Source organism: Erithacus rubecula (assembly GCF_903797595.1).
Source record: "Erithacus rubecula genome assembly, chromosome: 1".
Taxonomy (NCBI): domain Eukaryota; kingdom Metazoa; phylum Chordata; class Aves; order Passeriformes; family Muscicapidae; genus Erithacus; species Erithacus rubecula.
The window spans coordinates 55,581-78,441 of record NC_136658.1 but is presented as its reverse complement, the minus strand read 5'-3'; the positions used below and the strand labels follow the sequence as shown (position 1 = coordinate 78,441).

The following is a 22,861-nucleotide window of genomic DNA, read 5'->3' as shown; positions in this document are numbered from 1 at the left end:
ATCTTGAGGGGTGGCAAGTATTAGCTATGCAAGAGCAAGTATCTCTAGCTAAAGGCTGGAGATAGGGGCTCTCTCTGAGAAGGACAGTACTGTTTAAAGCTGAAGTCTGAAGAGAAACCTTGGTGAAGCTTTTGCATTAGAAATGGCCTCATATGCCAAATCAGATTTTTGTCTTCAGGACTGCATGAGTGAGGAAAAGGTTCAGGTTTGGGAGGCAAAAGCAAGTTAGGCAGGACTGCAGGGCTGGGGCTTGGCTGTTTGCATCCAGTTCGGGGCAGTAAAGGCTTTACAGGTAGCTGGGGCAGGAAAGGGTGGCTGGCTCAATGAGCCTTGTATCCAGAACTGTTCCTTGAACAAGGCAGAGAGCCAATGGTCATGCAAGGGACCAGGAATTCTTTTTCAGACTTTAAAATACCAAAGGGGCAGTGTCTAACTTGGATATGATGATATGTTCATCTGTCAAGAATCATAGAAGAATATTTTGGTTTACTGAAAACTGGGCAGCTCAGAAGTTAGTACTTGACTCATTCACTGCTCCCATCTGTTGCACACATAAGCACAACAGAACAGATGATTTTTGTCCGAGCCTGAGGTCTTTGACTGGCCCTCCATAAATGCTCCTTGCCAAAAAACAGACGTGGGGGAGGAAAGTTATCAGATATCATAGAGAAAGGAAAGGACATGAGCTTTCAAGTGCACTCCAGCAGAACGCTGAAGTGACCTGTCTGGAAGTGAAACCAGCAGTCTGCTTCCTCAACCTCCTGGACGCCTCTAACAGCTGCACAGACAGTGAGGGAGAGAATATTGTACTTCAAAATAATTTTCAGTAGCATTCTGCAGTACTTTAAAAACAAATAGAAGTATGAAATATGATGTGATGATAACCATCAGGCCTGTAAGTCTGGTAACTGGACTTCTACCTTGAAGACCTTAGTATGGGTACTTTGAGTCTTTTAAAAGGTGTGTTAATTTTTTTATTTCCTTTTTTTTTTTTTTTTCATGTGTGATTCTACTAGCTCTAGCCTTTCTTTTCATGCCCTCAGTAACAAAGCAACTCCCTCTTGAGAATGTTATTTACTTTCCATATTATGCACCCACCAATTTCTGGAATGGCAAGTACATTTGGATACCTGCATAAATTTAAATTTCAAGAAAGCCGTAAAGCTAAAACAAAGGATTCCCATCATCCAGAAGAAACACCAAAAATTTTTAATGGAAGAACTGAAGAGTCTCTACCTTTGTGCATAATCTGCTATACTAAGGTGTATTCCAAATGGAACTGCCATCTAAACAAGCAGAAAAATAGTTGGAATGTAGTGAGTTAAATTTAAATATTGCTAGAAATAGGAATTATTAGCAGAGCTTGGGGCAGGGTGTCACTAGCAGCAGTAAGATGCTTTTAGCTTTGTTCTCATAAATTATTTGTAAAAAGCCCTTGTACCTAATATGTAGCAATTAGTATTTTCCCATTTCCTTTTTCCCCCCTAGTCTCATTTACTCATTTTATCCTTTTCTGTCTTCTAACATCACCTTCTTATATTTTGTTCTGCCATCTGTTCTCAAAACATTGCAGTGTCTTCCATCCATGTCAAAGCATTAAAGCATTTGTTCATCCCGTATTAGAATGGCTCTGTATGTTGCCTTTTTTTTTTTTTAAGGGTATTTTGCTAAAAAAAAACCACCAACAACCCAGTGTGAAAAAGCCCAGGAAAATAGTAACGTTGCCTTTATTGTTTACACATATGATTAAAAGTTCGGTTTGGATTTAGACAGATCTTTATTTTCATTTTTTTCTTACTGAAATAGTATCCTTTATCTTCCACTACTGTTTCAACTGTTGTCATTCTATACGTACCAGTTTATTGGAATAAGGCTTTTTCCGTTCCTCCTTATCACTATGCTTGTCCTGGAATAACTCTTGCTAAAAGCAAGGGAAGAGCTTCGATTGTAATTAATCTCAGCATGGCCTCTGGCAGTGGGAAGCCAGCGCCCCTTGTCTGTCACTCCTGCCCTTGCACACAGTCCCCCTCTACCTTTACCGTGGGCCGCTCCAGGCACTGGAACAGCACAGCTGGCTCACCGCGAGGCCTCTCCCGGATCGGGGGGTGTACCTGAGGCAGGTCTCCCCTCTCCCCGGCACGCCGCGCCGTCCTTCCGCTGCCGGGGGCCGGGCCCGCTCCGCCCCTTCCTGCGGGCGAGGCGGCGCTTCCGGCGCGGCGCGGCGCGGCCTCGGGCATGGCCGGCAAGCGGAGCGGGGAGGCGAGCGGGGCGCCGCCGGCCAAGCGCGCCTGTGGGCCGCGCGACGAGGAGTTCAATGGCGCCCGCTTCAAAGCGCTGCTGCGGGACCCCGCGACCGCCGCCAAGGGTGAGGGGCTCTGCAGGGCGGGAAGACCCTGCCCGGGGGGCTGAGGCCGGGTTCCCCTCCCCGGGGCTGAGGCACATGGCGGTGGTGGCAGCGCTGCTGCTGGGAACGGCTGGGAACGGCGCACGCTGGCCTCGGGGTCCCGCCCGGAGCGGGCCCCACACGTGGCGCTGGTGCCCGGGGTGACGCTGTGGCCTTGCAGGGCTGGAGACCTTCGTGGCCGTCGCCAAGACGCTGCCATCGCCCCAAGTGTACGATGTCGTGGAGGGATACGTGAAAATTTCCATGGAGTGTGCTGAGATATTCAAGCTTCTCGATGGAGAAAGGAAGCCTGAAAGTGAAGTAAGTTGGACATGGGGTTGCAATTCAGGGGCTGGCGGCTACAATCCCAATAATCCCACCCTGAAAAAGAACCAACAAAAGGTCGCCAAGGAATGGTCACAGCCCCCAAGGCTGCCAGAGCTCCAGGAGCGTTTGGACAATGCTCTCAGGGGTGCCCAGGGTGCTATGGTTGGGGTGTCTGTGCAGGGCCAGGGGTTGGACTGGATGATCCTTTTGAGTCCCTTCCAGCTCAGGATATTCTGTGTATTCTGTGACTCGGTGAAGAAATGTTTTGTGGTGTAAGTAACTCTGATAATTTAACTCTGGTTTGGTTGGTTTTTTTTTTTGGTTTTGTTTTGTTTTGTTTTGTTTGTTTTGTTTTGTTTTGTTTTTTTTTTGTTTGGTTTTGTTTTTTTTTTTTTTTTTTTTTTTTTTTTTTTTTGTTTTTTTTTTTTTTTTCCTGGAAGTAGCAGTGGCAGAAGCACCTAAGTGGCAGATGCTTTTTTTCAGTTTATAGGTGTTCCTGGATTTAATGACACACACAACCAATAGTACTGTCCAAATCAAGCTCTTGAGGTTCTTTAAATGTTATCAAAAACCTTTTAGGAAATCAGGGGATCAGTAGAAGCAGTTAAGAACACAAAATATAAGTAATCTAGTGAAAGTAAATGTTTTTAGATATCTCTAATATATCAGTATTTCTAGTAAGCCACTGGTAAAATTGACCTCTTTTTTCTTATTTCATCTGGACATAATTTATCCTCATCAGAATATGATGAATGAACAAAGAGTTCAACAGCTTTTCACTGTGAATCCTGGTGCAGCATTGCTAACTGCTTACAATGCAGTATTGCATTGTGTGGCTTTTTAACCATCACTTGCTGTTCTCTGCCTTTCAGTATCATTTTTGTCTGTGTAGTGATGACAGTGGCAGTGACAGCCTTTCCTCAACATCCCATTGCTGACAGGGGCTGATGTTTGTAATGGACACAGCCCCAGTGCTGTATGGATTCTGGATTCTTCTGGAAGGAATTAACTGCAAGACTGGAACAGCCCCAATGTTTTTTTCCAGCACATTTCATTTTTTGTTGTTCACTTGGGAGCAGTTGTCTCTTGAAGCACTGATTTCTTGAAACTACATGCTCTCAGAAGTGATTTTTTCGGAGAGGAAGCATTTATTTGGGAGAGAATCTAGAAGTTAATGATGTCGCTGTCCTCTTGGAGTGGGGTTACTCTCTTTATTAGTGATTATTATTAATGTTTGTGCAGCTAATAATTTCAAGTTAGATAATAACTTACTCTTCTTCTATCCTGCAGATGCTGTTAATCTTTCAAGCTCTAGAAGCCATTTTACTGAGGACAGCCAGCGACCTCTCACATTTTTCTGTTGTGGGAATGAACATTGTCAAAAAGTTGATACATTCCTATATGAAACTGGTCTATGCTGCATTGTATTCTGAAAATTACAGGTAAGTCTCCTTGGTGCTCTGGTGGAGAATCTCTGTCAGTTGGTCTGGAGGGATTGTGCTAGGCATTGCAAAATTAATCTTGACTTATTGCTAATAATCCACTTTCATTTAGTAATCCTTTTCCACTTGCCATAAAATAATTGCCTGTGGGAGTCTTTGCAAAGTGGAAGCTCTGATGCATCAAGCAATCCAGTGCTGTAGGATACTTTCCTGAAACTGTAGTTTTCATCACTTGTGCCTGTCAGCTCTACTGAGAGCTAACATGGATGGTACCTTGAGTCCTGTTATGTTAATGCTACTTGATTTTTTGGGTGAAGTATACTGTGTGGAACAGGGCTGGACAGTCTTCCTGTGGTAGTGGCAAGAGCTGCTCTTGAGTGCTTTATTTCCCTGTATTTTTTTGGAGTCTGGTTTCCATGTTTATAATGCATTTTTCTCTTTCAGACTGGCTTTTCTTCTTTAATTTTTCCAGGCACTTAAATCTGAGGTGACTTTAGGTTGCTAGATAACTGTGTTATATAGTCCAGACCAAACAGTTTCTCATGCTCATGTGTATAGGGGAAAGAAGTTGCAAATGCCAGAGACGTTTCAGTACAAACCTGGGAGGAAGAGGAAAGCAGAGAAAAAAACAAACTGAAATTGGCTTGTCCAAGGCAAATGACTAATATTTCAGTCTTTGAGTAGAATTGGAAAAGCTTTCTCTGCTTTCCCAGTTCATAGACACACAGCTGTGTTTCCTGCACTGTACACTTGGTCCTATTGCACCAGGCATTTTAACTGGACTGAGAATCTCCAATCTGTTCATGGTAGTGGCTGTTCAGATGATGGAGGTCCTGTGCATAGTGGCCCTGACACATTCCCGTTGAAATGGAAAACATTTATAAATTTGTGAGTTCAAAGAATCAGAGAATAACAAAGAACTGTCTAGTCCAACCCCACTGCAACGATTGTTAATTTTGGCTCTTTCTCCCTTCTAAACCACTTTATAAAGGGAATATTCTGCCTCACATTACGGCTTAATTTTGGGGAAGAGGATAAAAAGGCATTTCCTTCTCCCTTCTTGCCTCACCCCTCTTTCCCAGCTTCTCTTATTACTCCCTGAAATAGTTACTTGGATCGTTTAACTTCCCTGCTATTCTCTCTTTAAGTTTAAATCTCTTGGTTTGGTGGTTTGTATAACCATCCTCAAGGCAATAACCTGCAGGTTTACCTCTGCTTTGTCTTTTTAGGATGAGCCGAGGGTGCCTTACACTGTTGTCAGCAATGGTGGCTCAGGGCCCAGATTCAGCAAGGGATGTATATAGTCATTTTGATTTCAATAACAAATACCTGCCTGGATTGTTGAAAAAAGGATTTAAAAAGGTAAATTAAGGTCCTGCATGAAATGCCATGAAATGCTATGTTATGGCTCCACCAGCTATTTGAGCTAACTGCTTAGAACAAAGTTGTAGCCGGTGTTTGCTGTATTTACATCTGCAAGAACTTAACTCTCCCTTCCTGTCCTTTGTCAGGCTGAAGTCCTTGATTGTTCCTAACTAGTTACAGAAAATGCCTCATCTATTTCCAGCATGCTGTGGAGAAATATAAATGTGCAGTTTCTGTGAACTGTCCTTCTAGTGTCTAAAATAGTGAAACTGATAGTAAGCTCCTGAAAACTAATCAGTCTTTTTTGCAGTTTGGTCCCACTGAAATAAGTTGGAAGTTGGAGAGGGTATATTGCCCAATACTAATACAGAGTAATTGTGTTTGAAAGCATAAACAAGAGTTCTGAATAATCTCTAGCTGGAAATTCTTGAGAATATATGAGTGAGGAGAAAAAGATCACTCCTCTTTTTCCAGAAGAAACTATCTCTTGTTGCCTCCCAGTTTGCTAAAAATAGTTAGGATTGACCCAAATCAGTCTTTAGAACAAGAATATTTATTCATCATTCCAAATGCAAGTGTATAATAAATCCAGTATTGTTTGCAATGTTGACATTGCAACGTTTCTGGATTTTAAAGATTACTTGCAGAGAGAATGTGTCCGTTTGTGTTGGATTTGTGCCATCTCAGATGGAATTTTAGAGGTTTTCTTTATAAAGCAATCAAATGAAAGGCAAAAAACCAAAGACATCTCTTTTTCTGCGGAACCGCCTTTTATAGTTGCGGAATTGTCAGATTCCATGGTTTTGACCTCACTGCAGGAGTTGTCTGCAGGAGTAGCTCCCTCTTGATTTTAAGTGCTTGGGTGTAGTCTTTTCACCACAAGTTCCTTAAATACAGGAGTAAGGTACAAGGAAGGAAGCATCCAAAGGGTCTTACTGTTGTACAGCTTTCAGTGAAATTATGTCACAATTGGCTATCAGAGGTGAGCTTGCAACATAAAAATACCAGGCCCAAAGCTTACATCAAAATCCTGTTTCTCTTTATTTCTTCTTTTAACCCTTTCGTGAGTCTCTGCTGCTTTACCTTTTGCCTACTCAGAATCTTCTTTCAGGCTTCTTTACATGCAGCCTAATTTTGCACAGCAGGTTTAAAAAAAAATTGCAAATCGTGTCAATGTAGTGATAGGATGAGGGGTGACTTTTTATTTGAAAGAGAGTGTATTTACGTTAGATATTGGGAGGAGATTCTTGGCCATGAAGGTGATGAGACAAGAGTCCAGCACAGGGTGCACAGACAAGCTGTCACTGCCCCATCATCCCTGGAAGTGTCCAAGGCTGGCTTGGACTGGGCTTGGAGCAACCTGGGTTAGTGGAAGGCGACTCTGCCCATGGCAGGGTGCGGAATGAGGTTATCCTTAAGATCCATTCCAACTCAAACCATTCTGTGATTCACTGTTCATATCCTGTGGTGCTGTTACAGCAGGCTTTTGCTGCTTCCTGAGTTGGTAGCTTTATATTTGCCTCTTTTTATGGCAGTTTTGTGAACTGACCAAGCAGTGCACAAGTAGGGAAGTTCAATGATGCAGGATTTTGTATGAAACTGCTGTTAGTGTTTCCTTTTTCCTTAAATTTGTGGCCTGATCTCATATACTGGGAAGTGAATTAGTATATTTTTCTTTTATGTAAAAGTGATCTGCTTAATGCAAGAAGTTTTTTAGCTGAATACACTGTATGCCTTACATGTAAATGTATGTCTATAGCTGCATGCAGCATGTTTATGGAAGTTGTTTCTTAGGGATAATCAGCAGCTATCAATTCTGCAATTGGGCACAAGCTGTGTGCTAACAACATTTTTTGTATTTACCTTTTTGTTTCCAGGGAAGTACAGATGTCCGCATGGCCTATATTCAGTTCGCTCTCTCCTTTCTCATTGCTGGTGACAATGCACTCTTGGCACAGGTGCTGGAATTGAAAGGTACTGCATAATTGCTTGTTGGGTTTTTGTTTTTAAGGCACAGACATTTATAGGTGATAATAAATAAGACCTAGTCAAAAATGTAAATCACGTAGAGACCACTAATAAGGAGCAAAATCAATCTCTTTCATCTTATTACCTGAAAAGCTTTGAACTTCTTTGGTAGGGTAGTAAATGAGCCTCTTCTGCTTGAGAACAATATGCCATCTGCTAAAACTTTGCAAAAATAGAAAGTTTTTGGTGACAAGAGATTAAAAAAAGGTAAATCTAATATAAAAGGTTGAGGTCATAGAGTCAATATACATAAAGGCAATGAATGGCCTCCAGGCTTGCTCATAAGACACTAACAGTGGATATGTTGCATTAATTTTCTTTTGGAAAGGGTGTACTTCAGTTGCCTTTCTGCCCTGTGCATTGTGACCCTTGGTAAAGTTATGAGAGAATTCAGAAGGGATCTAGAAATGCTTAAAGAAAAGTCCTTAAGCCATTAACTGGCAGCAGGTCATTTCTCCTTTGGCAGGGGACTGAGAACTGGCTGTAATTATTTACTTCTCTAGTTCCTGCTGTCCCAGGGCTGCTGATTTCGTTAGGTGCTGGAAATGGTTTAGTTCTTTCAGGCCGTGGATTGCACACCCTGGCCCAGTCAGTACAGCTGGCTTTTATATTCCCCTGTAAGAGCCCCGAGTTCGAGCCAAAAGATGATGCATGTGGTTGGAGATGGAACCTCCAAACATTTGGGAATCACTCAGTGAAACAAATACAAGTTCACAAATTCAAATACAAATTCAATGGGAAGAATATGAATTTACTTGAATTTTAGTATGGTATTTCAGGGCCCAAAGTGTATTGAAAGGTGACAGATGCTGTAGCAGTGTTAATCAGCAGGTTGGCAAATTAGCCAGTCAAGGTCAGAGTAGGTTTGGCAGCATCACTTGCTCATCACCACAGTCACAGGCACATCATTCTTCTGAACTCTGCTGCCTTTTGGTTCATCCTGGAATATAACAGCAAGATAAGTAGTGTGACATGGAAGAAGAATAGGTATGAATTCCCTGAAGCCTTTTAGTATGAAAAGAGCTTTCACATTTTGACTTAAATTTAAAATATCCTCTTTAAGATTTCATTCCAGATATTCTTCGCTCTGAAATAAAGGAAGACAGAGTTTCTACTGTCAATCTTCTACTTTCCACACTGAGAACTAAGGTATGATACACCCGTTGTCTCATGTTTTCTGTTTTCCTCACTGCTGGAAACAGTTCTGCAGTGATTTCTCACACACTGTTCAGTTCTTAGGGCTGCTGGCAGTGTGCTGCTGTAGTGTCTGTCACTGATAACGTGTGTTGGAGGTTGGTAGCTTGGCTATGTTACTGTCTCAGGATTGAAAACAGGGAGGCAGGAATTGCTGAAAGGTGTGGGAGTCGTGGTGGCTGCCTTTCCTGTGCTCTGTCACCTTCTGAGCCCGGCCTCTTCCCTGAGATGCACTTTTTGCTTGTAGAGTGTCTGCAACTGAGATGTATTTTGTTTTATTTCTTCTAAAATGTTTTAGACTCCAGTATTGATGATTTTTTAATATCTGTTCTGAGTGATGTTGCATAAGCTGTTGGATGAACAGTTGAGAGAATGAAGAAAAAATAGTTTCAAATTCAGGGTGTAGCCATTAGAGCCTGCCTCAAGCTCGGGCTTTTCATTAATAACCAATTAAAGCCAAAAATGTCCTTTCATTTTGCTGTTGCAATAACACAAAAAGAGGAGAATAAAAAAGCTGCCATTTACATGTAAAATAGACCTCCTTGAAACTTATTTTTCAAATGAAGTTTTTCCTGTGTGGGCATCATACATCATGAGTTGTTAGATTATTGGTGGACCCCAGCACACTATATGACTCTTTCAGCTTAGCAAGAAAAATGAGAATTAAAGCCAGCAGTAAAACACAGCTGAAGAACTTTTGAGAAACTTCCTCCGCTGTCTATTCCATTTCATTCAGAATTTATTTGCAGTAGGCAGAGGTTGGTGTAGGGTCAAGGTGGAGCCAGGAGCATATGAGAAGTGTTGACAGCACAGTCTGAGCCTTTCTTCTGCCCTGGTGAGGAGACCCAGCTCTGTGTGTACTAGAAGAATGAAGTGTGTTGCTATTTTGCCATGATTTTGTGATAACTTGCAATGAATAGAAGAGTTGGCTTTTTTCTCATTTTCAGGTGGTTCATAACAAAAATATCAGCAAAACTCAGAAGGTGCGCTTTTTCACTGCAGAAGTGTTGGTTCACATTGCTTCACTGTACCGTTGGAATGGGATTACTGATGTCAGCCCTGAGGATTTAAAGGTCTGCTCATTTCTTTCTTTGCTTAGTCCTTGTGCTGCCTTTTTTCCCCCTCCTCTTGCAGCCAATGGCTTTTGAAACAGCTCCCAATTGCTCTGAGCTTGATGAGCTCAAAAAGAGGAATCTACTGAGCCTATTCAAAGTGAGCCCCCAAATTTCTACTGCTTCTCACTGGGTTTTGGCTACAGATTTTTCACTTTTGTGTCTACCCTCTTGTATTCCTCTGCCAGGTGCTTACAACCTTGCCACTCCCATCCTGACGTACACCCTTTGGAGGAGATCTGTTTCTAGATCTAGTACATGTCCGCTTAGAGCGGTGTGAATCTCCAAACCCCTTTCTTAAGCATGAGTTTCAGTTCTGAATATCTTTAAGTTCTTAGAGTTCCTGACTGTCCCTGTAAGTCATGAGCTTCATGATTTCCCAGCCACAGCTGTCAAGAGTCTTCTCATCTATAAACATCTTGAGTTGTTCTGGATTTAGAAGGTGAACGGAACCGTAGAATCACAGAATGGTTTGGGTTGGAAGGGACCTTCAATTCCTGAGCTCCTTTTCTTAATCTGTACCAAAAGCCAAACTTTTTTATACTATTTCTCTAAGAGGGGCCATATAAAATGTAGAGTGAAGTTGATATCTGTGATAGGAAATCTCAAATGACTTTTTTACTCCTTGTTGATTTTTTAGGTAGCTCAAGGTTCTGAAGAGGTGGGAAAAGCAGTGGTGCGAGAACTTGTGCATAGTTTCTTGATGGACCTCTGCTGCTCTCTGAAACATGGCATAACATTCCATGATCCAAGTCTTGGAACTTCTGGCAAGTAAGTCACTGGGCAGCTGGGATTGTATGTGGATTTTTTTGTTAGAAGCAAAAGAGCCCTCACTAGTTACTGTGTCTGCCCTGAAATGTGTGGTAGTAATTCACTGTTTGTCATGCAGAAAACGTGGAGGTAAATTAATGTCTTACTTCTGAGTATACACTTGGAATTATTCCAGGGGGGGTGAGAGGCATTGCCTTCAATTAACAGCTAGACAATCTGAAGAGTTCACATCTCATATAAAGTATCAAAATAAGGATTACTTATGTAAAATATTTTTTTTGTGTGTTCAACAGGGGAGGAAATGTGGTACTTCTGCACTTCCTGCTCGGTTTAAGAACTGCAACAGAAGATGAAATGGTTGCTGATCTCCTGGTGAATATTCTCAAAGTATGCCCAGATTTATTGAATAGATACTTCAAGGAGACCCATTACTCCTTTGTTCCTAGAGTGGCACCTGCTTGGATGGACAACATGAAGTTACTCAAGAAGGTAAGAGTATGGATGGTGGTAAAATGCCATGCTCAGAGCAGGAGGCTCTATAGACATGTAAACTAAACTGAGAAAGAAGGAGTTGGTGAAAGAAACAGTGGAAAACATCACATCAGTGACATATTTTTTGAGATGCAGCAACATCAAAGCTCAGGTAGAAAAACCTTTTGTCCTTTGTGAGTGTTTCGCTGCCTCTTTGTTTAGCTTAAAATGGGCAAGTAGGATCTGTAATCTCCTGCAAAAGAATGCTGGTTGCGTACAGAGAGTCCATTGAGTTGAGTAGGATCTGGCAGATGCTGAGTAGCATTTTTGCATAAAAATTGTCATCTAGTGTTGCCATTACTTCCAACAAGTCCAAATCCTTCTGTAAAATGCTCACCAGAAAAAGCTGTCATCTCCAGGGCTGTTGCAATGGGGCTTACATGTTTGTTTCTTTTCTTTCAGATCTATGAGGCTCAACCAGATGTCTCCAATTCTTTTAAGAGCTCAGAGTTTATTCCTCTTCCCAGATTGCTGTCTATGGTGATGGTAACAACAGTCCCTGCAGTGTGCAATAAAATAATGCTCAGCAAAGGGTTAAATGTACGAGCAATCTATAATATTTCAGTGACTTTTTCATCCCAGTTAGTACTGTTTGATTTTAGTGTGTGATCGTTTAAGAAATTTCTTAAGTTGATTAATTGCTTGTGTTTTTAGTGTCTGCCCTGGCATAAATCTGGCTTTGGGAAGCACTGGAAAATGAGTATGGGTACTGATTCCAGGTGCCTTTCACAAGCACCAATTCTGCCACTGTCCCCTAGTGGTTTACACTGGTAATCTGTGGATTCTTTACTGCTAGCCAAGATCTAGCAAATAATTAATTCATTGACCAATTCTAACACACATGGAGAGTACAGATTCTGTGCAAAGCATAACAGGAATCACTGAAATGTCATTAATTCACTTCCTTCTTTTAGTTGCCCAGCACAGTGGTGAAGCACAGCATCCTGTCACTGGTATCCATGGTGCTGAGAAGAGCCCTGAGGAACATTGAGCACTGTTTGTGTGAAGACACCTGGCGAAGGTCACAAATCTACACGCTACCAGCAATGCAGGAGTTTGTGCAGCTGTACAGAGAAGCTGTCAGCAAGGTAGAAAGAAAGAGACAATTGGGGGCTGACAGGAGGCATTTTACAGGCAGTAGGCAACTGCTCTCCTTTGTACTTTTTCCCCATGTGGTTCCAGCCCAGGAACCAGGAGATGGTATCCTGGGGAGGCTGTGAATTAAATGGTGAGGTAGGAGCCTACATTTCCTGACATGTCTGTCTGATGGCATGCAAATAAAATTCTGTGGTGAGGCAGATTAGTAACATTAATGGCTGTTGTGCTGCAAATTACTTCCAAGAGCAGGAAGCAAGTTTTCTTCCTGGTTCAAATCAATGCAGCCAGCAGAGGTTACTCAGAAGTTACTAGACTAAAGAGCACTTGAGTTGAAAATATACCACGAAGAAGAAAACTCAAGTTTTTCACAGGAAACCTTTACAGTAAGATGCTCTTTCTAGTACTTGCGTTCCGCAGAAGCGGAAATAGAATGCTTGATTTCAGGTCATTCCCTGGTTGGAACTGACCTTGTATGCAACATTTGTGAAGAGCAGCAGATCTTCCTGTTGGGTGTTTGGGGCTGTATTTATCACAGGAGCTTTGTCTTACAAAGGAGAGCTGCTGCAATTTACTGTTTCTGCTTTTAGGTTTTACCAGACATGAATAATCTAGTGGCTGTCTGGCAGTCCCTTCTGAAGCAAAAGAGAGAACATACCGATGGCCCAGCAGAGAAAAAGGAAGGTGATGTCTCCATGACTGAAGCGGGAGTTGCTGACCAGCATGGTAGGCAAAGCAGGTGGAGTTACAGCTTCTTATCTCTGTGGGAATGGGTTGCAAAACCCTCATCCCCGCCCCCCCCCCCCCCGAACTTGAGCCGAATCAAGGTGTCACTTGCATATTTACTACTCACCTTTTCTTTGTTTAGTTCTTCAGGCTGCTAGAATTGCCTGAGTATACTGCTTAACGTATAGGCTGCCACTGCTACTAGAAGGTTTAGCAGTTTGACTTTTATGTCCCAGGATCAGAATGGCTGAGGTTGGAAGGGATCTCTGTACATCGTCTCTGCCTGAACCTGGTTACCCAGTTCCATGTCCATACCTTTTGAACGTCTCCAAGAATGGAGACTCCAGAACCTGTTTGGGACCCCTTGCCTGGGTGCTCGATCACCCTCACTGTCAAAAAGTGTTTCCTGGTGCTCAGAGTGTTCCTGTGCTCCACTTTGTGACAGTGTCTCTGCTCCTGCCACCGGGTGCTTCTGGGTGGAGCCTGGCCCAGTCATCTTTGCACTCTCACTTCAGGTGTTCATAGGCGTTGATAAGATGCCCCTAAGCCCTCTCAACAGCCCTAGCTGTCTCAGCCATTCCTCCAGTGAGAACACCCAGGAGAGATGTTCCAGTCCCCTCACCATTTTTGTGAGCCTTTTTGGGACTCTATCCAATGTCTCCATGTTCTGGGGAGTCCGGACCTGAACACAGCGTTGCTGGTTTGGCATCCCCAGTGCTGAGAAAAAGGGAATAGCAGCTTCCTGACACCAGGACTCCAGAGCCTTCAGAGCCTTCCCTTGAAATCTGCTCTCCACTTGGGTGGCCCTCAGAATGTACTGGTGGAGGGGGCTGTTCCTTCCCAGGTGCAGGGCTCTGCTGTTCCTCTTATAGAACTCAGCCCTCATGCCCTTGTTCTTTCCATGCTAGTAGTTGTTTCGCAGCCACAAAATAAAAACTGGCAGGGAGACTGATAAGCCTGAAAAATAATTTTTTTGAGAGATTTTTGTTCAAGTTATTTTACCAGGAGGTAATTTTTTTAGCTGTTTGTTGCTGTAGCTACCCAAATGCATGTATTGATGTAAGGTAGTAGTGGAGCTTTGAGTTTTGGAAGAGGGGGAAAGGGAAGTAGTGTAGGCTTCATTTATCCTCTCTCAAACCCAGTGTCCCCCCTGAAGGGCTTGCTTCCACAGTCCCATTGCAGGGAATGGGAAGTTTCAGGGTTGTCTGCATCTTGGCCCATGGCCTTTGAAGGTTTCTTTGTAGGCTAGAGATAAATCTTCACAGGGTCTATTCCACAGAGAGACTTCCTGGAGCAAAAGGTTTTTCAGTGCATGTCCTTCTGTGCCTCCCTTTGGGCAGCAAAATGTTGTCAGCACTGACAGTCCAAAGCTTGGAAACCAGTGGAGCAGCTAGTTTCTGTAGGAGTGGAGCTGTAGTTCCTCAGCATTCTGAGGTGGTAATGCTGTGTCACTCCCTGTTTACCTTTTACAGATTTATTTGCATAGTGCCCACTAGAGAATTCTTTTCTAATGGCAGCTGAGACTCAGGCAAACAAAGTTTATCCGTGGTATTCATTCACTACTTCCTAACTCCCAAAGGGAGACCAAGTTAACAGGAAAAAATGAAGTGTTAAATGTTCTGGCCTGTGCTTTCATTGCTTCCTTTCATTAATGACTGGGTAACAAGTAGCTTTCTCTCATACAGCTATCATCTGTTATCTGGCTCTGGCCAAGAGCTTACACTGAGAAAGTATTATTTTGAAAGGGGAAAAGGAAAGAAAAAAAAAAGTTTTAACTGAAATAATAAATTTGCAACAAGCTGTACTGCACTTCCCCAGCTAAGCCTACCTGACATTAGCTAAAAGTAGTGTCCCCAGAGATCAGCAGCATCCTTCACATTTTCCTGTTACTCAGCCTTAAATTAAACAGCAGCGGGACTGGTGCAGTTTTTACAGGGAGCATTCAGATGTTCAGGTTGGGTTCCAGGCATTTGAGCACTTCTCAGTCAAATTGGAAACGGCAGCTCTCAGTCGAAGCACTGAGTAAGTGGATTTAGTTTGGAATGCGTTCATACAGGAGTGCTGGGGGAGGGAACTGGAGATGCACTGGGTGTCTTTCTCTTCTTGTTGGGAAGATAGCAGGTCATTTGCTAGTCAGGCCTGCTGGAAATGCAGTTAGTAATTCTCATGCTGGGTAACGGAGGTGCCACACTGTGCACCCTTGCTGTGAAGGGAGAAGAAACTAATTATGAAAACAATTTGTTTAGGTTCAGATGATGCTGAGAAGCTACTTCTGAAAGCTGCACTGCTTCAGGTCATATGTCTTTATCAGAAGGTCGTGCCCCACTTGGTAGCAAGGAGCAACTTTGATTTTAGCAAGCTGCTAAAAGGTATGTGATGGGTATTTGTATTTCCTCCACTGTTTTCTCTGGCTGTTTACCACTTCCATAGCAGAAGGGAATGTTTGCTTTTCTGTAGAGATAAAGAACTGCTTTCTAAAAGTATCCCATTTTAGTTTCTCCATTGTGTTGGCATTTACTGTTGCTGTTTCTGTGGTGCTCTGGCACTGTTAAATTCCATAGCTGCTCTGCCACACCCAGCTGTCAGCACTAAGTTTCCCTTCAGTCTTCCTCTCTGTGTGTCATAGTCTTGGAAGTGTTTGGTCTTCATGGACTTTGAATTCTAATCTTTCTGAGGAGCACTTATCTTCAGCTCTTACTGAGGTTTCTTCTACCCCTCTGTCAACCCACTGTCAGTAAGTTGTTTCCAAACTCTTATTATCTGCAATGATAAAGAGTTTTTTGAACATAATGGCTCACAGAAAGTTGGGAGTGGGCGTGAAGAACAGCACCTCCCAGTCTGCCAGTGTCCTCTGAAAATCTTGTAATAGAGATTTGGCCTTGGTAGAGTCCAATAGGACAGGGCCTTGGAGGGCAGAGAGGCCTTAGAGTGCTGGCTGATATCCAAGGACCACCTCCTCCAAGCTGTGAGTTCTGAAGAGGAAGAAATAGGAAAAAAGTGCGAGGAGGCTTCCATGGATGATTAAGGAGGTGATGAGCAAAATCACAGGAAAAAAAAAGAAGCTGACAAATTTGGGAAGGTCCCCCAGTGCTGCTTGTGGTCCAGTTGGTACAGCCATGTACAGCTGAGACCAAGGGAGAAAGCAAAGGGTTGTTTGGGCACCACTGCTCTCTGTGGGCCACCAGGGCTTGTGGGCCACCTGGCTTGAGCAGCCATCTGTGTGTTTTAAGCAGGGCCTGGGATGTGTAAGGGTGGGATTTATGTAAATGCCTTAATTAACTTCAATTAGAGAAAAAGGGACTTTAACCAAAATCTCTCTCTAAATCAACGGCCTCACATGTGAGGTTTTTCTCCCTCTGTCAAAGCATACTTAATTCATTTTTGTTCTTGGTGACTCAGCAGGTCCCATACCCTGTTTATCCCTTTATTTCTTGCACTTGTCTGCTTACTGCAAGGTGGACAAAAGGCAGGACACATTTTTGTGAGGCAGAAATCTCTTCGTGGGTCTGTTGGGTACATTATGGAGTAATAAAGTTGAACAGGCTGGAATATAAAGTGTCATTCTCAACGAAATGAAATGAAGTGAGCCTGGGTATTGATTTTGAAGAGAGATGATGATTATAGTGTAAAAGAATCACGAGGCTTTGTTTTCTCAGATGTGTCAGTGTAAGAGTTCTGTTGCTCCTTCTGGTCACTCGGATGGAAACATGAATCAAAGGCATCATGTTTTTCTACCTTGTAGCAACATGTTCTTTAAATAGCTGGTGAAATTTTATTGTTTGGTGTTACTTAAGGTTGGACTGCCTTGGTGGTGACTGTTTAAAATGTAAAATTAAATTGTTGTTTCTGTAATGTGGACCCCAAAGATCCTGCTCAGGCATCAGTGCTTTGTACAGCTGATGTCCCTGTGTAACTCAGTGCAGGTCATGGGTGGGCAGCTCAGGTTTGAATTGCAGTGCAAGACCTCCCTCACCTGTGACAGGAGAAAAGAAGTGATTGTGCCTGTGCTGGTGATAACAGTGATGCAGGGAAAGACATGAGTGTGAAGTTCCGTTGTCTGGAGCAAATATCGTCGTGGTAAAAGTACTAAGATTTCCTGTTGACTTCAATTCTATATTTTGTTCTCCAGTTTATTATTACATCCTTTGTGCTGCCTGCAGATCACAGCTTTTCAGGGTTGCTGATACTGACAGAAGAGACTATATGTTCCTGTGCAGGACCAATGGTTTCTGCTGGGGTCAGGTGATGCAGTCTCCCTCTGAGGGCTGGATTCCCACCTTGGGTTGTCCATCCTTGGTCGAAGTGTGTCTGGAGATCCCATGATATGAAGATCTGCCAATTGCCAGCTTGTCTCACGGTTGTGTTTTAAACCATAGAACACGAGTGCTCTGCTGCTCTCTGGAAGATGGACCAAACTGAAGTTGGTTTCTTGCTTTCACCCCTCAGGTATAGTCACTGAAAAGGGCATGCGGGAGGAGGTCCCTCCTCTTCTGCAGCACCATATCCTGAAAGTGGCTTTGGAACTTCCTGCAAACAAATTTGCCTGGTTCAGAGTACAGGTAAGAGACTGATTCAAGTTTGTTTCCTTGGCTTCTTGTTCTCAAATCTTTCCATCCGGTATTGGCTAGTTTTAAATTAGTCCACTCATTTTGGGCAGTGACAGTTTTGTAAAAGCAACAGGAATTGCAGTCTTTAGCAGTAGTGAAAATCCCTTCTCAGTTGAACAAGGACAACAGTTTTTGCCTCCCCAATGAACACGGGAGAAGGTTCCTGTGGCTCTTTGTGTTTCTGGAAAGGAGCACAAGTGAGGATATGTTGGTTTCCACTTTTCTGGAAAGCCTGAGGTTGTAGACCAGGGAAATGAGCCACTAATGGGAGCCGTCCCACTTCTTCCCAAGGAAGACTCCAACATTTTTTAGTATTCTCCATAATTAGTAGAAACCATCAGGACCCCAGCTCTCCTTTTTACTGCAGGCTTGTAAAATAAGAGCTCTGTCAAGAGTTTGCTTGATATATCAGGAGAAAGGAGTGGACCTGGCTTTGAGGAGAAGGAAATACCCATGAAGTGTAGTTAACAGGGACAGGTGTGGAATGACTGGGGGGTAAAACATGATTGATGAGAGAAGTGGCTTTGTCTTGGGCCCTTGTAGTTGTTGAGGTTTCTTCCACTTTCCAGGAAAGTGTGTCACGAGTGAGTACAATGATCCTGGCTCCTTGAATGCAGAGTAGTGCAAATTATCCCATTTCTTTCTGGCCTTGGGATTTTTGGGCAGGTCTATAAAATAACATTCTTATCTTACATACCAGTCTCAGTGCAACATAGTCCTGTACAGTGTTTCTGTAACAGAAGAATTTAATTTTTTTTTTGTAGGATATCTCTGAGACAGAGAAGATATCTGGTGAAAAATCAGTCTTCTATTTACTGATGAAAATGTTTGTTACAACTAGCCATTCTCATCTGAAAATTTCCACCAAAAAATTAATCATTAAGGTAAGATTTTGAATTGAAATATCAGGATATTCACTGTATCCCACCGGTCTGAAATTTCAGGATTGTAAATTTTTTTCTTAAAGCAGTTACCTTTGCTGCAGGATTGTGTGGTCAACAGAGTCTCCTTTCCTGTTTCCTGTGACTTTGTCAGAATTTGCTGTCAGATGACTGGCTATTAATGAAATATTTTACATAAATAAATGCTGTGAACTGTCTTCCCTGCAGTAGATGATGGAAGAGTAAGGAAAATGTCTTTAATGTTGGTGCACCCCCCCTAAGCTGAATTAATTCTGATACTGTAATAAATCAGTGCAGTTTGTGCCTGCAAAGGTCTTGACATTGATCAAGAAGAGATTACTTTTTATTTTTTATCAATGTTTATTTAATCTCTGCTTCAGCACTGCAGCCTTTCATAAGCCTTACCTAGTTTGCTCTGGCCCTGCAGAGTAGTCTTCTCTGTCACTGTCTGATACAAACTTTGATGCAAGGAGTGCTTTTGTCTTAGAAATTAATTAAAATCCCCTTCTGTATATTTAAATTAGTTATCTGACTTTCAGAAAAACTGGTCAGCTACAAGTCCACGAGACACCAGAGGCTGCTGTTTTTAGCACCTTATTAAAAGAGGACATCCTTTAGTTATCTCAGAAAGGGTAGAGATTTGCATTAGGAATAAATGCAGCCAAACCTTCCTGCCAAGAGAAAACCCAAGAACTGGGAACTGGCCCTGGACGGGGCTTCTCATGCAGTGTCCTGCAGTATTCATGGCACACAAATTTGTACCCAGCTTTGTGCATTGAATCTTTGCATTTAGCTCCAGTCACAGAGTGCCATTGTAATACTCAGTCCGGACCAAAGTTACAGTGATTGAATTTGGGTTTAGTTGCCCTTGATCCTTGCAAGGGGTTAAAGGCAGGTTCACTTGGTCTCCCAGTGCTGAATGTCTCAAGCAAAAGCTGCTCAAAATGTGCTGTTTTTCTGGTTGTTTTGGATTCTTTTGCCAGGTGGGAACGTGAACTGCTTGACTTGTTCTTCTGTCCACTTTCCACTTCAGTCCTTTGCATTTTCGCTGAAGGGAGTGCAGGAACAGGGAAGTTAGGGCAGTTATGTCAGCAGAAAGGCTGCCAAAAATAAATGGTAAAGACTTATTTTTCTGCACAGTGCCATGTTATTGAAGGTTTGTTTTTGGATTTCACATTCTGTTCCTGCCTGTTTTTGTGAGAGCTGCAAGTGCATTTCTATTTCAGGACTGTGCCAAAAATAGTCACTTACATTATAATGAGTCCTTTTTCCTTCATTTTTTCTTCATTTGAATGAATTACCCTGTCAGATTGCTGTAAGCAACAGTTATTTTTAGAGCTGCTGGTGTTGTACACAGAGTAAATGTAGAACAAACGAGTTGTGATAGCTTCCTTTAATTTTGTGTGTGGAGAGGAGCAAAGGCACAGGTTCATCCTGTGTAAGGGCAGTCGTTCAGAGTCGGTGTCAGAGTCAGGAAGCTGGGCAAGGTTTCCTCTCTTGTTGCGAGTTGGGGGCAGGGAGTTTAACCATGGTGTCACTACAATTCCTTCCTCTGCTCCCTCCTCCTTTCTTCCTTGTAGAGCTGGAGCTCAGGGTCGGTAAGTTTATGTGCTTCGCTCAGGGCCTGAATTTAGAGAGCAGGAAAGTGGGGGGAAACTTCTAGATATGGCAAAGCCTGTCTCTTGGCTGTGGGACTTCTGGGTCTACCTCACCACCCCCAGCAACTTGCAGTTCTCCCTGGACCTTGCTGTGGTCACAACCCACTGCTCATTTATGTGTCTGTTTATCTATCTGCCTGATTGTTTTAAGTACAAGTAGCCTGATTTAGGTTTAATTTAGCAATTATTTTCCTTTGTTAGATCAGTAGTTTTCTAAAACTCCCCTACAGGCTATTTTAAGGTGCCATTTTTTTTGTTTGTTTTGTTTTACTGCCTGTGATGATATAAATATGTACAACCCTCTGAAAGCAGTATAACCTGCTTTCCAAAAATTATAGAAGTGGGATTTTTGTTGTCCTTTATGGCCTCTTGAGCTGAGGGGGTGAGGAGAGTAGCAGACACTTCTTTTCATCAACCTGCTCTTCTTTTCCAAAAGAAGGAATCATGAAGTTACTATACAAAAAGATCTGATCTCTTGGGGTTTTGTCTTTTAGCTGTTTTGAGGTTTATTTGCACACCTCCTTTGTTTCCTGGACAGGTTTTACGTGACAGTGGAGTGTTTGAGTACACGTGGAAGGAACTTTCAGTTTGGCTGGAACACCTAGATAAGACAAAAGAAGACCAAAAGGAAGCAGTGATTCAGTTTTTGGAAAGGGTAACAGTGTTCAAATTAACTGGATAAACAATGCAAAGAATAGTGTTAGTGGAAACTAGAGATTTTGTTGCTATTGTTGAGAAACCTGTCAAAGACAAGCGAATGAATTCTGAGAAAAGCCTTGTTTGGGATTCTTGATGCAGAGGTGGCATCCTTCTTGTCTTGAATGGGAGGACAGCAAAATCATTTGTAGGAAAAAGAAGTCCAAAGATCAGCTGTTATTACAGCATTGTTGGTGGAAGGGTAGACTGTTGTACATGTGGGTAGCTTTTATCTCCTCTTTAGGTGCCAGAATTATCAGACCTCAGTAAATGTTTTTTTTTTTACAAGGAAAGGTGACACTTCCTGTTTACTCTTTGGTCAGTGCTTCACTTCCAGTGTTCTCTCCCCAGTTACTCAGTTGGTGGTAGCAATCTAGATGCCAAATTGCAGTGAACTGTTTTTTTTCTACAGTGTCCCGTGTAGAGCAGGAACCGTAGACAAAATCCTGCAGAAGTGATAAGGAAGTTGTCCTTCTAAAAGCTGCCCAGCTTCCAACCCCTTTTAGCACATGGTCACTCTTAGGAGCGCGTGGTTCCCCTGCTCTTGCCAGCCGGGGCACTTACCTTTGTCTCCACCTCTGCTGACAGATCCTGCTGAAGCTGGTGACAAACCCCTACCCCTACACGGATAAGGCAGCAGACCTGGTTCAGGAAGCCAGCGTGCTCCAGGTGGCTGTGTTTAAACAGGACTCCGACAACATCAGCATCCCTGTCTCTCACATTGATGGTATGTGGTAACCCATCAGCAACAGAATTCCATCACTTGAGGCTGCATTTTCTGGCCCTAATCAGCAAACTGGGGGTGGGTAACTGTAGGAATCCTGTTAAGTAAGGACCCTCCAGGATTCAGCCCTCCACTTGTACTTGGTATCAGAAGTAGAAGTCAGAATTGCAAAGTAGCCGCTTTCCCCCTGAAAGTAATTTCTGATGTGGTCACGCCACTTTAACAGTGTCTCTTCATGCTCTTGCAGCAGGGTTTTCAAACTAAAATGGAAATTTAGTCCTTCTGCCTGGGACTGTTCACAGAATCATGGAACCCCAGAATGGTTTGGGTGGGAAGGCTCCTTAAAGCTCGTCCAGTTCCATCCCCTGCCATGAACAGGGGCACCTTTCAGTAGCCCAGGATACTCAAAGCCCATGTCCAGCCTGGCTTTGGACACTTCCAGGGGTCCAGGAGCAGCCACAGCTTCTCTGTGCTGTGCTGGACAGCAGCATTGAAAGGCAGAGTGAAGGTTCAGCTGTGATTTTTGTGTTGCACTTAGCATTGTATTGTGTGACAAATGTGGCTTTCATCCTTTTTTTGTTTTTTTCTTTTTTGAGAAATTGAAAAGATACCTTGTATTCCTGCAGTGTTGCATTCTACCTCTGTTTTTCCTGTTAGTCTGGATCCTCTGTTTAGATTTTTTTTCTTCGTTTATTAGATGTCCTGGATATGGTGGATGTCCTGATTGAGGGTAGTGATGGCTTTGATGAAGAAATTGGGTTCTCTTTAAATGAAGACATGATTATCCAGACATTTCCCTTCAGTGCTGTTGTCCCTGCTGCATTAGAAGCCAGGAATATACTGTTGCTTCAGTCTGAAAATGGAACAGGTACCCTTTTTTTTGGTGTCTTGTCATTTCTACCAGTGGAGTGAAAGGGGCATCGTTTTTACCCATTTTTAGTAATTTTGTTACCATTTATAATTTTTTACCTGAGGTGAAATTTTCCCTGCAAGCAGAAGGGGGTGCAGATCCATGGTGTTTCCTCCTCAAAAGAGGCATTGAAGCTCTGTAGGTGCTTCTGCCCTTTTTCCCTGACCCTAAAGAGAAGAGACACTGTTCCTGCATGGACCACCTGGCTTCTGTCACAGTGTTTTTAGGACAGTGAGGTGATCAGGAGAGGAAGGTGGTTTCAGTGGCTGTGGGCAGCTCTTCCTGAGATCTGGGAGTGAGGACTGTGCTGTTAAGTAGGAAATGGATGCATTTTCCAGAGAAAGCTTCTTCAGCAATGAAGCTCTGGTGGCAAATATTGCAAAGTTCTAC

The 22,861-nt window shown here is 42.9% G+C and overlaps 1 protein-coding gene across 1 annotated transcript in view; it reads left to right on the top strand.

Annotated features, from left to right (window-relative positions):
* Positions 1-2,232: 2,232 nt before the first annotated feature.
* The window catches only part of URB1 (URB1 ribosome biogenesis homolog), a 39,536-nt gene continuing 18,907 nt past the window's right edge, over positions 2,233-22,861 (top strand). The window contains exons 1-18 of the mRNA XM_079321237.1: positions 2,233-2,365; positions 2,565-2,704; positions 4,001-4,152; positions 5,382-5,514; positions 7,395-7,491; positions 8,609-8,694; positions 9,687-9,812; positions 10,492-10,622; positions 10,916-11,111; positions 11,556-11,693; positions 12,068-12,241; positions 12,839-12,974; positions 15,221-15,343; positions 17,421-17,533; positions 18,346-18,465; positions 20,680-20,796; positions 21,426-21,564; positions 22,259-22,429. Coding sequence (XP_079177363.1) covers positions 2,236-2,365; positions 2,565-2,704; positions 4,001-4,152; positions 5,382-5,514; positions 7,395-7,491; positions 8,609-8,694; positions 9,687-9,812; positions 10,492-10,622; positions 10,916-11,111; positions 11,556-11,693; positions 12,068-12,241; positions 12,839-12,974; positions 15,221-15,343; positions 17,421-17,533; positions 18,346-18,465; positions 20,680-20,796; positions 21,426-21,564; positions 22,259-22,429 — 2,422 coding nt within the window. The 5' untranslated portion in view covers positions 2,233-2,235. The remainder of the gene's footprint in view (positions 2,366-2,564; positions 2,705-4,000; positions 4,153-5,381; positions 5,515-7,394; positions 7,492-8,608; positions 8,695-9,686; positions 9,813-10,491; positions 10,623-10,915; positions 11,112-11,555; positions 11,694-12,067; positions 12,242-12,838; positions 12,975-15,220; positions 15,344-17,420; positions 17,534-18,345; positions 18,466-20,679; positions 20,797-21,425; positions 21,565-22,258; positions 22,430-22,861) is intronic.